This window comes from Atractosteus spatula, chromosome 3, assembly GCF_055471065.1.
Source record: "Atractosteus spatula isolate fAtrSpa1 chromosome 3, fAtrSpa1.hap1, whole genome shotgun sequence".
In the NCBI taxonomy this organism is placed as follows: domain Eukaryota; kingdom Metazoa; phylum Chordata; class Actinopteri; order Semionotiformes; family Lepisosteidae; genus Atractosteus; species Atractosteus spatula.
This window is the reverse complement of record NC_142708.1, coordinates 18110689-18126897: the sequence shown is the minus strand read 5'-3', so window position 1 is coordinate 18126897 and position 16209 is coordinate 18110689. Positions and strand designations below refer to the sequence as shown.

The window sequence follows — 16209 nt, the reverse complement described above, 5'->3', positions numbered from 1 at the left end:
TATATGTAGATCGGATCTATAAAAACATTCAAAAGGCATAAGGGTAGAAATACTACAGACTGTCAAATTCAGGTATCAATTAAAATACAGTCTCATGTAACAAAATGGGAGATGTGGGTTTCCTCACACGGATCAAGGATTTCAGAAGTTGAGACCAAAAATTCTAGTATCAGAGCTACTGTCTTGGGTAGTCTAGGCACCATCCAGAAGGAATGAATGAATTCATCTAGTCTTTCAAACAATCGAAATAGGATAAGGAAAACAAACGTGAGACATGCAGTAAGAAACCAGAGAAATATGATATACTTTGAAGAATATTATAAAAATGTAGAATGCAAATGATTTCAGAAAAGCAGACAGTATAAAGGAATGAAAAAGAGTTCAAGAGAAGTAGATAAGACATTTTAAAGATATTCTGCTTGAAGTGCAGAATGGGCTCATTTCAAAAGTAAGTCAAGGTCTGGGAAGCAGTGGCTAATTGGTTTAATAAACCAAAGAAGTAAAATAGTAAGGGAAAAAAGGATAAAAAGCACTTTATAAAATATATATTATTAGAAGTACTATATGTTGTAGGTAAAAGTACAATGTATTGCAAGCATATGAGTAAAAACACTTAAATACTAAAAGTTATTTCATAACTATATCTGCAAAAGAACAGTAAATAAAGTAATGCATCTAAGATTAATGGAAAATCAGAAGGTTAAAAAGATGACTAATGCAGTTACTGTATGTATGTTAGTGTTATATTACACCAAATATGTGAATATATGTGAAAAATATGACAATCTGATCAGCAAAAAAAGTCAAAGTGCTTTGTAATTTTACAATATTTCATTCTTACTGAGTGAAAAAAAACATGCAACTTGTAGTTTTAAACCCTATTAACACTATAAACACTACCGGGTATTTATCAAAATGTGTAGTGACCACACAACAGTCCATTTAAATGTCAATAAATGTCTATTTAAGCTACCCATTATATAGAAGCAAGGGGAGAACTAAAATTGATCGCTAATTTCTTCAGCAAGAGATGGACAATGTGTAATATAAACTGTATTGAACTGTACAGAAGTTAGGGTTCATGAACTTATCTGCAAGACTTCATGATCTTAATAAACTTGGACTCGTAGCTGCTTTATTGACTGATTTCAAGAGAGCTCAAGTGAAGATTATGCTTGGCATGATGTTGACTACACTAATAGAACAAAACGAGCTGAATGACATTTTCCCATTTGTGGCCTTTATGATGTCCCTTTAATAATTTCACATTAAACAAAAATCTAGAAAAATCTCAACTCAATCAAGTAACTTCCAAAATAAATGCAGTAAATGAGCCTTGATTTGTGAGCTGCAATGTTAAATGCATTCTACTAGGTATACTGTGATTTTAAACTACTGCATGGTCTGGCTTATGGGCAACTCAGCTAAAAGTAAAAGTACAAATGCAAACTCACACATGTCCATGGTTCAGTCACCAATTAATGATTTACCCTGCACTACTCCTGTTTAATGTGTATTGCCTCTTTCCTTATCTGATACAAACTCAAGTCATGTTACATAATTATGGGAGAATTATACACTGCAGTCTAGTTAAATTGTGAGTCAAAATCTCTGAGGGTTAACTAACATAACAATCTTGGCTACAAAGCATGGAAAAATGTTTTTTACTTAAACTAGCATATCTCTTTTAATGAGCATTACAAGAACTTTAGTTTTTATACTGCCCTCAAAGCTTACTCTACGTATAAATTACACGAGTATCTATTGAATATATGTCTGGTTTTCTTGTCTTTACTTTAAATAAATCACTAATATAAAGCACTTCCTTCTACAATCTTTAAATATCGCAGAATACCAAATACAAAACCAGTTTAGTTTGTTTGTTCGTGGGGATTTAACCAGGAATGCACCTTACCTGTGTGTGAACAGAAGATACTACTTGTATTTCAAGACTGAAAACACCTTTATGGCCTTCCACCCATTTTACAGGAGGATTCTGTAGAGGGACTTTCTGTGGAACAAAAAGGTAGAACCGACAGAAAATTAAAGACATTTTTGAAGTAAAGCTGAATACTCCTTGGTTAATTTCAGATGCCTAGATATCAGTCGTCTCTGTTTGTATGTACAGTAAATTGCTGTTGGTAGATAAAGCTTAAAAACATCCTAGTACAATAAATATTTTAAAAAGTAGGTAGGAAAATTTGGATACTACTGTATTAGCGAAACCATTCACTGATACTGAGGTAAGTATCTGAGTAGATTCTAAGGAAGAAAAGTGCAAAGTGAAAGAAGTGCCAATTAAACATACCTCTGGAGAATGCAGTGAGTAGTTACTGGGCAGTCGATCCAAGGCTATAGGTAGGCAGTGCTGTCCAACTTGCAATCTATCATTAGTTACAATAGGGAGCCACTGTAACACACAATAAAGACTCACTTGATTATTTAAAGCTGAGTATTTAAATCTGAATTTAAAAAAATGTGAGAAGTAAGGACTTTTTTACACAAAGGGTTGGGAGAGTCTAGAATATGCTACCAAGCCGTGTGTGGCAGAGCTGGGACCCTGGTTTCTTTCAAAAGGCAGCTAGATAAGCCCTATGGATTAAGCACTATGAGCAGATAAATAGGCTAGATGGCTGTCCCTTGGTTTTCTCTATTTACTGAAATTAAACAAAATCAAGTGAACACACGTGTAAGGGCTTTACATAATTACAACTGAGTAAAGGCTTTTGGCTTCTATTTGTAAGGTTCATGGTAAGCAACACATTTGTGGGTTTACCCTACTTGAAGATGTCAAAAACTCTGAAGCATTATAATAATGCCTTTAAAAACATATTAAGATTACAGATTTCAAATGTGGGAAAATAACCTCCCTGCACAGCATCCATTGTTAAATATATTATTTATTCTATATCGAAAACATCCAAACTGCAAAACTGTGCAATGTTTTGCAAAAGTGTGCAAAAACTATGTTGTTATCAAACAGGCTAATGCTTGTACTTGTACAGAAGTAGCAAAAATACATTTTGCAGTACAAGCAATACTGGCAAATATGTTAAATTACAACGAGCAGCAACAGACAAATTCAGCAATGACAATTGCTCAGACGGCCCGGTACCGTACATGACAATGTTCCATTTATTTCAAAGTGCACCTTCTCTCACTGTAGAGCACGTTTCTTTGTAAATACTGAACTACAAATCATCCCGTCATTACTGGGAACTCTGCTGTGTGAGGTGTAGTGAATAAACAAGCTGGCTGTGAAATGAAAGAGCTTCTGTGCTTCACAGGCCTGCTTAGAATTTCGAGGTGCTCCGCTGTGTGGTAACTGTGTGGAACACTGTGAGAGTGGGGGGAGCCGCGGCGGACACCGGTAAAGGTCGATGCCCCGTCTGAGGGGGGAGGCACCAGCGTGAGGCTAGCAAAAACCGAGAAAAAAAAGGAAAAAGAAAAAACACGCCACTTTGCACAGCGGCGTCCAGACTGGACTGTCCCTGTTTAACGGGGTCCAGACTGGAAGAAAAGGAGAGCAAGGCCAAAAACAATAGAAAACTCAACCTGCCCTGGTGAAGGAGAAAAGAAAAAGAAGCAAAATCGCAGCCTTAATGCTCTCTCCACAACCCCCTCCGGGACTGTTGCTGGAAGGTTCTCCCCTTGCGGGGGTCTGCTCGTCCCTCTGGGGAGGTGCTCGGTGTGACTCACAGGACCACCACAGCTGCGGCTCGTCCTTAATCAGACACATTGCTCTTAATCCAAGGCTCCGCCTCCACACTGAACACGCCCCCACGTAATGCCACATGTGGCAGTTTCGGCTGAAAAGAGCTGAGGCTCACCGAGTATCCAATGAGCGTTTCCACATTGCCTGCCTGGGTCTGTTTCTGCTGGCAGCTGATGTGGTAGAAGGTGAAGAGGAGATGGTGCCTCTCTGTAAGTTTGGCTGGCAGCTTGATTTTCACTTCTTCGTAAAAGTCAGGAGCCCTGTGCAAAAAGGAAAAAAAAACACCTGATCTGTAGAATATTTGCGCTACTTTACTTCCACAAAACTTGTATAGTCACAAAGCTTGTTTATGAATAAAACAATTCATCAGAACATAAAAAGATTTTATGTTTGAAAGGAGTGTTTTTCAAATGATTTTGTTTAGAATTGTCTCTCTACATGAACAGCGAAAAACAGGAGGCTTCTTGTTTCAAGGAAATGACCAGGGCACGTTATTTTTTCTGCTAGTTAGATAGAAAAACACCTAATCATGTAAATAGCAACATGCACCATGTCACTACTCTCCAGTGCCATGACTATTACAGATGAGCTGTAAACTGATACCACTTCCAGAAAGCCTTTACTTTTAACAACCACTGAAAAACACAACGAAGAATGTAATTTTTCCCTGAAAAATACTTACTTATTGTGGTAAGTAACGGGTGTGTACACTTCCTGTACAAAATCAGGTCCACTGGACTTTCCGAAAATGACCTAAGAAAAAATAGGATGATACTAAATGTTTTCTAAATTACAGTACAGTACAAAAGCTCCATGGTACAGATGATTTCACTTTCACGGTGTATGCAGGTAACTAGTCACTATTTTGAACATTTTCATTTCAACTTGACATGTTTTATATACAGTAGAGATCGAAAGAAACATCAATTTAAATCTGTAAATATGTAGCAAAATTTCAAAAGATTGAGAAAATGTAATCATGCAGTAAATACTGTGTTTTATGCCTTTCTATGGCTATTTTGTAGCAGGAGAGAAAACTGAAGTGTGTCACGCACTGGCATGGCGCTGTTTGCATCCTCCCCACACATGAACTGCGTCTTGATGGTGATGTTCCTTGCAGATGCCAGCCGATTAGCAAAGCTCAGCCTTTGTGGATAGACGAAGAGAAGGTTTCTGGAAAAGCAAGCGACATTGTTTTGAATTAGTCCTGGTCCAATATAGCCTCAAACCGTGATGACGAGTGGAGGTGACATGCACTCGTCCCCTGGTCCCTCCAAAACAGGATCTATTTTACTAGCTCTAATGAGAATGAAGGCCACAGAGACACCTATTAAGAAACATTTCAAATATGTATATCATAATAAATGAGATCTACTCCATTTCACTGGAGTTCAGGAGACTTAAGTGTAATTGGAAAGCTCTAAGTTGAGGTTGGCAAACTAAAATGTGATTAAATCAGTTCGAGTAGGTACTGTAGCTGGGTCAGCATGCGTAGGCTGCAAAGGAACAGGTAAAGATTAATTCCATGCAGACAGGTAAAGAACAAGAAAAATGTTTTGGCTGTGTAGCCTTCTTCTTCAATTATTTCACAATTTAGTATTTCCCCTTTTTTTTCTTCTTAAGAAACAATAGGAATGGTGAAGCTCAACATTATTTTTACACCGGTATACAGAAACCTAGTTCTTTGCCAATACTGTACTAAAAATCATCCTGTTGTCACTGGGAACTCTGCTGTGTGAGGTGTAGTGAATAAACAAGCTGGGTGTGAAATGAAAGAGCTTCTGTGCTTCACAGGTCTGCTTAGAATTTCGAAGTGCTCCGCTGTGTTGTAACTGTGTCAGGTTAGGCTGAAAAGAGCTGAGGCTCACCGAGTATCCAATGAGCGTTTCCACATTGCCTGCCTGGGTCTGTTTGTGCTGGTAAGCTGATGTGGTAGGAGGTGAAGAGGAAATGGTGCCGATTTCACAATTCAGTTTTTCCCATTCTTTTTGCTTTTTAAGCAAAATGGATAAGCTAAACATCATCTGTGCAGCACTTTTCAAAAACCTAGCTGTTGTTGATTTTCGGAAGGAAAATGAACAGAAATAACAAGTTTTAGTTTATTTTGTTTTTCCAGCCCTTTGGTCGACATCCTTCAGAGTCTTGCAATTCCGCCCTTGAACACTAGATGTCGCTATATCATCTAGTATATCATCTAGATGTCGCTATACCATCCTTCAATAATCAAAGCGCATTTTTTCCTCTCAAAAGTGGCGTCAGCCTATCCTGGAAGTAAAGGGCAGAATGCAGAACTCTACACCCTAGATGGAAAACCAGCCCACTGTACAGTACACATGACCAATTTACAGATAGCTCTGCCCTCTTTGGAAGGTGGGGAAAAAACCCACATGAACATGGAGGAAAACACACAAACTCAACAGAGACGGCAGCTCAGCATGAACTTGATCCCAGGACCCAAGAGCTGTGAGGCAGCTCAATTACTAGCTTCAACAGCATTATTGTAAGTTTAGAACTCCGGCATACAACATAATTAACACAAGTCAAGACAGAAGTGTGCAAACTCAGGAGTTTACTCATGCAGCTACCGAGTTTTTAACAATAAAAACAAGTAGGAGTTTGCAGAAATGCAGTCATTTGTAAATTACTAATTTACTGGAAGGATCCTCACACTTTCTTGTAACACCTGAAGATTCTTTTGGAATAAATTTTACAAAATTATTTATATTTTAAGAGATTTTAACACTCATGTCAACTCTCAACACTATTCTTTTCTTAGCAGATAGAAGACAGCTGTGCTCTCCTGAACGGTGTGGCTCTAATCAGCATATTGATATTGCAAAGGTCACGTGTGGGATCTTGTTATCACCTGTGGTGTGCCACTTACTGCCTGCTAAGCAAATAATAGTAATAACACTGACCTGCACAACCTTAAACTGGATATCCTGGATCACGTACCCCTTAGTTTTCATCCATAGGCTCCAGTATCTACTAAACCTAAATGTGCTATTATGTTTCACAACAATTTGGTCTGAATGATTCAAAGTTTGAGCAGTTTTATGAATTGTGTGATGTAGCGCTTCTCCACAACAGAGAAAACTTGAAATGTTCACTTAACTGAAACCTATGTTCCTTGGGTAATGTACCATTGTCATGCCTTTTACTAATGAATTATTAGGATCTAGATACTGTACGTTCCTCAACCTTTAAACAAGCAGTTAATTCTTCTATGTATAAAATACACAATTCATACTGAAACAACTCATTAGGGTCTACATTTTAATTTCTATTCTATCACAGGACACATACAGTTGGTTCAGAGGCACCAATTAACCAATTATCATCTTTGGAAAGTGAAAGCAAATTGGTGCACCCACAGGAAACACATATGTATAGAAAGGGTACACAGGGATAATATACAAACTCCTCACACAGGGCTCCCCCAATCCAGAATTGAACAGAGAACCCGAGAGCTGTCAAGCAGCAGTATTACCTACCATGCCCCTGCACCAACATCATTATCATCATCTTTATCATCATCATCATCACTTTTCATTACCGTAAAACATTTCTTAATTGGGACATTTTATGCTTAGACCTAATCACAACAAGAGAGTACTTTGAACCTCTCCACTAGAAAAATGAATGTGTACAGTAGGAAACCTATCAAACCAACCACAAACATATTACATTGTGGTTTTAATGTTAATTCTCATTAAAAATCAGAAATTCATTACTGTTTAATTAATTTGTATATTATTTCTTCAAAAGGTGTTTTTTGCCAGAACTAATGTGTCTCAAAATGGTTTATAGCCTAGGGTAGTAGAAAAACATGCGCTTCAAGGTTCTGCACTGGTGTTTATTTCTGTCTTGTTGATGATATGCCAAGGAAGGAAAAGTTCAAGGAAACAACACAGGAATGCTTGGACTATGTTTGCTACAGCATGTCATCCCACAAACTTGTATCACTGTTAGGAATAGTTGCACACTTCAGAGCTCAATTGTATGACACTCAATGTTTACATAATTAGCATGGTATCTCTAAAGTGCTGAGAAATAAGAGGTTTTGGTCACTTGAATTGATTGTGTTGTTCTAAACAGCAAAAGATTACATGATATGAAAGTAATTAAAATAAAAGAAAGACTTAAAAATCTATAATTTATATAAAATAAAAGTACAACATAAGAACAAAGTTGCATTCTCTATTTCAGCATCCATGTCTAATACTGTAAAAGCACAACCACTGACAGCTGAACACAAACCAGTACACTCAGTCCAGAAGCCTTATCGCTCATTTGGGTCCTACAGAAGGTTTCCCTCTGGTGTTTAAACACAGAATTGTTTTAAAGATATTTTTGTTATCTTCTGGCTTAAGAAATCACAGCTAGGAGTGGAATTCTATTCCAAATGCATAAAATTCTGAAATATTCTTCTTGTTATAATTTTAAATATAAAGAAAGTGTGGACCTCCAATAAACATAGTTCTTATGTTCGTATACAGTAGGTATGTTACCTGTGATCAGGCTTGCCAAAGTGCTTTACAGCAAATACCTTGGAACTGTAGTTTTCACGAGTGACTTCCAACACTGATGTGATTTGTACAGAGTTCCAAAAAAGACAAGAATATTTCATATTAAACACAGGCCATAAAAAATAAGGCATACCTATACCATATTTCATAGCAATCTACTGTCAAGTGGACTGTTCCTACATTTGGCATTAAATTGTCAATATCAAATATATCCAACCTAAACTTCTGGACCAGAAAACAGCGGTTTCAATTACACACCCAAAATCTAGTGATTAAGAACAAACAAGTCGCTATTTTGTTTGCATGCTAATGAGTTAATGGGCTGGCATTTAAAGGGTACTCCCTCTTGTTTTTGTCAGTCTCACGCCTCTTCACAGTTACACTCCTTCCAGAGGATTTGAAATTCCCTTGTCCTGTCTCTGGAGCACTGTATACCGTCATCACAAGGGAACAGCAGAGTAAAAAAGACACAGGAAATAATGAAGACGAGCCACATCATTCAGTTGTGCTTTTGCTTTCCTGGCCTCTGCCCGGGTGACAAAAGCCCGGGACAAGACCCAGAAGAGCTTTTTGCCCCTCCTGGGCAAGCTGATATTCTTTCGCATGGTCTTCTGCAGCTAGCATCAGCTCTGAGGGAAGAGACCCTCTACAGCAGCAAACGCATGGAAAACATCGTTGATAGCCTGTCAGCCTTCAGTGAAACGCTGTCAGAGCTGCGCACTAAGGGAGCTGAGGTACTTGAGACGTGGGCGGATTTAAAGAGAGATGGCCAAGTGTTCACCATCCAGCGTGAGAGGTTACAGAAGAGTGCCGAAGAGCTCAGGCATCAATTTGACTCCCTGGAGGGCTGTAAGGACGCCCTTGCCAAGAGACTGGCCATTGCAGAGAGAAAGGTGCAATGGACCTCACAACCCAGTCTGGGGCTACAGCAGCCTCTGAATCCGACTCTCCTCAAAGTAAGTGGGATAGTGTATTTTCACATTGGCAAACACATGTTCCTTCTTTGTTGGTCCTGTTTCCATTTCCTATCTTCATTCTTAAAGGGATTTATTTCACATTAGACACTTCAATCACAGAGGCAAAATTTAAAAAAAAATCTCAATTTGAAAGGAAAAACTTACACAAGGCAAACACCATAAAAAATGTGTCATTATCTATAGCAGGCTTCCTGTCTATGAATTATGACAGGAAAGCCTTATTACGCACCAAAAGAAAAATCGCTATAATTCAGGACTTTTTCAGTTCCTCCGTAGAGAGCCTTTGTTTTTTTTTATAGTTTGTCATGCAATATTTAAAATAGAACAACATTGCACACTGCGTAACCACCATATAACTGAGTGAAAATGTCAGATCAAGCTTTGTTACTAACATGCCTGGCAGTTCTGAAAATCCAGATCACTAACGTGGTTCCATTCTATCTAGTCTTCAGTAGAAGTCCAGTCAAGACTGCTCACTGAACTAGAAGCAGTGGTAGCGATTCAAGAAGAACAGATCAACCAGCAGGAACAGCACATCGAAGCCATGCAGAACCAGGTCTGAAATGCTTTCTTAATCCTAAAATTTTGTATTAATATTCAGGGACATGTTCTCTCTAGAAAAAGATGTCCAATACTTCAATAAGTATTCCAATGTCTAATACTTCAATAAGTATTCCACGTATTCCAATGTCCAACTTCAATAATCCAATAAAACATGACCCTTTACTGGTTGTGCCATAGTATCTGAAAATGTCACTAGTTTTCAAAGAGAAAGTTTTGAAAGCATTCTTATCAATAAATGTCACAATTAATAATAAACAAACACTAAGAATCTTTCCGAGTTCCTAACTCACTTGTGCACGGAAACCTTGGAGCAAGTTGCTTTTTGGACCTTTAGAAATGTCAAAATAAAAAAATAATTCAAGATCTGTACAATAATATATCCAATGATACAAATAAAATACTACACAAACAGCCAATTTTGACACTCAACGTTCCAATTCCAATTTAACATTTTATGAACTACATAAAGAATAAATTATATAAATAACTGTCAAATAAGTATCCAATGTAACTATTGAGGTCTGAAGTCTTGTTAAGTGGGAATTGTGAGCAATCACTAAATTAGGATGATGGAATCATTAAACACCTTCACTATGTAGTAGACATCTCCCGGTAAATTTAAAACAAGGCTTATAGTGACAACTAGTCATCTTAAGTTAGCAAACAAACATTTTTATGACAACTTAAGAAACAGGAGGCTGCTCGCTGAACTAGAAGACAGAGCTGGACAATGCTGGACATGGCCTCTAATATTATTTTTTATATATTACTGTCTTTTACAGGTTTTCAACTACAAGAAAAACACAAATTGAAGAATACTCAAAGGCTAACTGGAAGGAATTTTACAGATGGGACAAGAATAGTGAGAGCAAGGCATATATTAACATTTAAAAACATAACACTAGGTACATAAACTCAATAAACCTGATTTTGCTCAATTTACACATTGTTGCACATTTTATTGAACTAATTGCCACATATCTCCTATTTTGAAGCATAGTGGTGTGAAATTAAGTTAATTTAAGAAATTCTATTACAATTCTGGTATAGAAAATAAAGATCAGTGTCATAAAGATCAAGTGTAACTTTTGGATCTAGTTCAAGGATTTCCCAGTTATGTACTAAAGGATGAAAAATTCCTGATTTATGTCTGAAAGCCACTCTCTAGTGTAAACAGTAGGTCTTGTGTAATGTTTTCTGCCAATTATGACAAAGGTTTTCTCATAAAGACCATGTAGACAACAACGTTGCTCTTGGCACCTGGCTAATCAGTTGACCTTACATCTACTGTACATTCTCACAACTGAATTGAGTACTGTCTGCTTACTCTTCTGCATCAACGCTATCATATCCTGCGACAACACAAGCTATGCCCCTTTTTACAGAAATCCAAATAGTGAAAGGTCATGCGAGTTTAAGGAAAAAAATGCCAAGAGCTCTTGTGAAGTCTCATAACTTGTATCCAGTGTACTGAGGACTCCACCTCAGTACACTAAGTCTTGCACCTTGTTTGCCAAGATAGGCTCTGGCTCCCCCACAACCTGAATAGGAAGAAGTTGTTAGAAAACGGATGGACGGGTGACTTTAATTGCTATCTACTTTGCCACTCTTGAATGGCCCCAGGGTGGTGTCCTGTGCTTAAGACTATTGCTTAGTGCAACAATACTGTATGAGGGGCCGTTGTTCCATCCTGTTTCTTCAGCAGGTCCAGTGAGATAAGATAAGATCACTTTATTGGCCATAGACAATTTCTTGTATTAGGAATTTGTCTTTTCACAGACCCCAACTTGCTCTCCATGAGACACACAGACAGGGAGAGAAGCTTGGGGTCAGAGCACAGGGTCAGCCATTTATACGGCGCCCCTGGAGCAGTTGGGGTTAAGGGCCTTGCTCAGGGGCCCAACGGAGTAGGATTCATCTGCTGGCCACAGGACTTGAACCAGCATCTTTCCAACCACAAGCGCAGATCCTTAGCCACAGAGCCACCGCACCGCCCATAAGGGCCAAGAAAATCTAAGCAACCATCTGCTGCATACTGTATCACTCTCAAAGTGCTGATCAGGTCGGAACTTTGTGTGGTCCATTCCTGGGTGTTTCCACTGATACAGAACTGCCTGTCAGAAGTGGGGCGCTCATACAGCTCCGCAGGGGTTAGGATAAACTGAGGTTAACTAGGAAAGACATTGCCATCCACATCTGTGAATATCTCTTAAAAAAAACCCAAGGCACAGTACCACTCTGTAACTCAAGGATGGATGGTCCTGGTTCATTGTTCAGGTTTGCTTTCCAACTCAGCTCTGAACAGCTCATTATCAGCTCAATGGGGACAATTTCACCACTTTTCCCAGCTCAGGCGGGAGGAGCTGCTGCATTGAGGAGACCTACTTACTTAAGAAAACTTACAGACACACCAATCCTCCGGGCCAGGGACTGCCCCTACCTGCTTTAGCTGAAACCCTAAACCAGGAAATCTAAGTAATAAGTGCCATCCACAGACGAAGAGCGCCGGTGCAGTGTTGTGTAAACAAGCATTCTTAAGCACGTGATATTTCTCAGGGACAGAAGTATGTCTTGAATTATGCAAAGGAGGAGGCAAAGGTTTATTCCACGCTGAAAGGAAAAGAAAAGAGACACAACATTTTGTGTCACACCTGAAGAAGGCTCCAATGCCAAAACGATGTGTCTCTTTTATTTTCCTTTCACAGTGGAATAAACCTTTACCTGCTCCTTTTCAGTCTATGCATGCTGCCACAGCGACCTATTAGAATATCTTAAATTTGGCCATGGTATACACAGAACTGACTGTATTTTATGATGTAGATAGGGTCTCTTTCAGAATCACCTTTACGCAGGTGTAAAAATAATTTGCCCCATAAGCCTATGGTAGTGACGTTTAGTCATTAGGCTTTGTTTCTCTTGGGCTGACTAAACCATTCTATTTTTTAGAATATATCTCTTAAATTTCAAGCAAATTATTCTGTTAAATTATTTTTTTTTAAATGACTGTTTTGCTATGTATGCATACAGTTTAACATATTCATTCAAATAAAGTTCTAATACATAAAATACATTTAATCTTAACCAATGTCTTACGAAAGCAATTTTAAAATAATATAACTAAGTACCTGTTATTTTAACTGCAATTATACAAAGACATTAAATGCCATATTATAACCCAATATACCGATGTTTAGCAAAATATTTTTTTATTCTGTATAGTTTTTCATTTTGGTGTTTTTACTACACCTAGAGTGGAATTTCACCTATAATGTAAATTTATATATTTTATGGAAATATCTTCCCAAAAGTTGTTAAAATAAACAAAAATGGAATAGATTTTTCTTATTTTGTGTGGAGAGTTCTCTCTGTGTTAAAACACCATTCTGTTGCTTTTACTTATTTTGTTCTGTCAAAATTGTCAAATTCTTTTTCACAATAATTATAATTTAAATTTTTTTAATTCTGAAATGGCGCCATCGTATCTCTACACCAGGAATTCAGACTATCCTGGCTCAGTAAACAGGCCAGAAATATGCAGCCTACATCCCATGAAAACAGAAGAGAGAACTGTTGCTATTTATATTTTATTGTGACTAGTTTTAAGCTAGAAACATTTGTGAGTGAATGACCTTAAACACTCAAGGCAACAGCTTATTTTATTAAGGGTTACATAGCTATAATGCAAACAAAGGAGATTTCCAAATGTTCTCAGAGATCAACATGTTACCTGTATATAATTTCTAAATGAAATATTTGCGCTGCAGCAAGTAACACTGCAACATGGGTGACAAACTGCCATCCTGAAATCTTCGCACATATGAACAGCCTTGAAACTCAAAATGAGACTGACTCACAATGTTAGTTCATCTTCCCCATACAAAGCTGCTGCTTTCTGTCTTGCTTAATAAGGCACCTTAACTCAGGTAACTCCAACAGGTTTGACCACAAAACATGTTTACAACATAATCCTATATCGCATCTGTCTCTAGCCATCATCAGAGATTCTGTCCCATACATTAAACCTCATATTATTCACACATCCCAGTTCCCTTACTTTGCTCAGCTGGTTCCTGGATCCAATTGTCCAAGACTTTCACATAGAACATTAGTCACCTGACCATATTAAAATACAGCTTCTGTTGATGTTTTTAAGTCTCAAATTAAAAACATACGTTTTCAATTACCTTAAATTCTTAACCTATTTCTTTAATTTCTCTTGTACATGTGGTTTAAATTTATTTTCTTCACATATTGTATAATTTATGGAAAAATGCCTTGAGAATGCTCTGTATTGAAATGCACTATAATAAAAAGAAATAAGAATATAAGTGATTGATTGATTGGTTGATCAATTGGTTGATTGGTTAATTGATTGATCAATATCCCCTTCTCTCCATTTACAAGAACTGCTGATTGCACATCACAATTAAATTATTATGGCAGTCTTCTTAAACCTGGTTCCAGTCTTAATCCGAATGAAGAAACAAACGTTTCATCAGTGTGGGTCAAGAAACTTGCTCTTCCCTTCCTTTTAAATAGCATCCAAGCAAGAAGACGCAGTGAAGGAAAACCTGTATCTCACCGGTACGTGGTGTGAGGAACAAAAACCTCCCGAGAAGGAAATTCCAGGATCTCCCTGACGGCGCGCACGTTCTTCTCGGCTGCAGGCCTTACAGGGATCAGCTCACTGGACAGACACGCTGGCATGGTGTCGGGGGCCGGAACCAGGTCCAGTTTAATACAGCCTTACACCAGGACAAAGAGTTGCATTAGTCCAAATCCTGTGCATTCACAGCTTTCAGTGCCTTCAGAGTCTTCACAGTTTTCACCTAAGGGACCCACTCATATGACCCTGTAAATGATGTTGTTGTTTTTTTTACAAAAACAGAACAATGAACAAACAAAAAGAGAAAAAACAGGAAGGAAAGGGCAAGGGGAACTGAAGCCTATTATCAAATATCACACATTACAGAATGGAGTTTGTCAAATCCTGGAACAGACACATTCACTGCGGCCTATCATCAATAGACTGTCAGTGCAGTTCGTACCTCTGGAGTCTCTAGAACACATCTCAACAATTTTGTTTGAAAATATTATCAGCCTCACATTTTCACAATAGTTACAGTCCTACAAAATTGTTAACTATCAAGCTTTTTGCTATCTAGCTTTTTGCTAGGATGACTTACCTGTCATTGTCTTGATTCGTCTCTGCAAGGTGGAGGATCTCTTAAGCTCACCCAGAAATTTGAACAAGTCTTCATCACTGAGCCGATCACCCTCCTGCAGAAAAAAATGACATGTATTTGCACACAATAATCAGCTAGTTGCAAAGTTGCAACATACATTTCTTTGAGTGAGCATATCTGGGGTGCTAGCCGTGTGGAGGTTGTAAGTTCTTCCAGTGGTCACTTGGGCTTCCTCAGGGTGCTCAAGTTTCCTCCCACAGCCCAAAGACATGCTAGCTTGTGGGGTAACTGGCGTGAGTCTGTCTGTGTTTGTGTCACTTATGTGGCCTGTGACGGACTGGCGTCCCATTCACTGTGTATCCTGCCTTGGGTCCATTGCTTGCTGCAATAGACTCCAGCTCCACCACAACTCAGGGATAAAACGGTTAGAAAATGGATGGATTTCATTGAGTTGGCAGGTCCTATTGATAACTAGTTACAATAGGAAACGTCATACCTGTTTGCAAAAGGTGCTGATGGTTATGGTGGCTGGTTTGAAACCTGACAAGTTATAATGATCTTCGAGAGAGCTAAACCTCTCCGAGTTTCTTCTGTGTGGAACCGGGTTTCTTTTTTCTCCACCAGCTTTGCCTACAAAATCAGGAACACATTTTTTTTTATTTCCAGTTCTGTTCAGGTATACACAATAAAACAGTTCCAATGTTCAAACAATCTGAAAATAGATATACAGAAGTAAGAGCTTCAAAGTAAGTTCATTAAAATGTTAGGTCAATCTGTTCGGTTTGGTTTTCATCCTGAGGCACTGGAATAGTAATATCTTCCACAATAAGCTGACTCCCTCGTGGCTCATTCCAACAAACGAAACAGAAGAGTCACAAAGAATGATGATTTTTTGATAATTTATTTTCTACAACGTTAGAGAGCATAGTCTAATATTTTTATTTGACAATTAATCCTTTGGAATCAGACCACCAGAACCTGTGTGAAAGAAGCATTCAAGAGCGAGTCTAATAGTGGTCTTTTAACACATATGATCTCTTAAAATATAGGGATCATCCATACATTTTAGTCACTGGTTAAGTACAGGGTTGACATGATATCTAACACATGACCATTAATTTATTTGGTCATTAACCATTATGCACAAAATATTAAACACTTTAAAGAAATTAAAATGCATTGTGATGAAACACCATATAAATTAGTTATAAACTAATATCATTAGAAGAAGTAACTGG

The 16209-nt window shown here is 38.0% G+C and overlaps 2 protein-coding genes across 2 annotated transcripts in view; one reads left to right on the top strand and one right to left on the bottom strand.

Moving 5' to 3' along the window:
- Positions 1 to 16209, bottom strand: part of dock8 (dedicator of cytokinesis 8) — an 85457-nt gene that overhangs the window by 31124 nt on the left and 38124 nt on the right. The window contains exons 12-19 of the mRNA XM_088910667.1: positions 15468 to 15601; positions 14972 to 15065; positions 14368 to 14530; positions 4771 to 4888; positions 4398 to 4468; positions 3831 to 3975; positions 2309 to 2410; positions 1916 to 2011 (exon numbers count right to left, since the gene is read on the bottom strand). Of these exons, the coding sequence (XP_088766793.1) occupies positions 1916 to 2011; positions 2309 to 2410; positions 3831 to 3975; positions 4398 to 4468; positions 4771 to 4888; positions 14368 to 14530; positions 14972 to 15065; positions 15468 to 15601 (923 nt within the window). The remainder of the gene's footprint in view (positions 1 to 1915; positions 2012 to 2308; positions 2411 to 3830; positions 3976 to 4397; positions 4469 to 4770; positions 4889 to 14367; positions 14531 to 14971; positions 15066 to 15467; positions 15602 to 16209) is intronic.
- Positions 8626 to 10721, top strand: LOC148837524 (angiopoietin-related protein 3-like). The gene is made up of 3 exons (XM_088911380.1): positions 8626 to 9200; positions 9667 to 9777; positions 10568 to 10721. The coding sequence occupies exons 1-3, from the start codon at positions 8724 to 8726 to the stop codon at positions 10595 to 10597; spliced, it is 618 nt and encodes a 205-aa protein (XP_088767506.1). The 5' UTR covers positions 8626 to 8723; the 3' UTR covers positions 10598 to 10721.

Excerpts from the sequence above, each read along its gene's own strand:
- LOC148837524 (XM_088911380.1), top strand. The coding sequence starts at position 8,724 with ATGAAGACGAGCCACATCATTCAGTTGTGCTTTTGCTTTCCTGGCCTC. Across the intron at positions 9,201-9,666 it reads TGAATCCGACTCTCCTCAAA|TCTTCAGTAGAAGTCCAGTC; the intron begins GTAAGTGGGATA and ends CATTCTATCTAG. Across the intron at positions 9,778-10,567 it reads TCGAAGCCATGCAGAACCAG|GTTTTCAACTACAAGAAAAA; the intron begins GTCTGAAATGCT and ends TGTCTTTTACAG.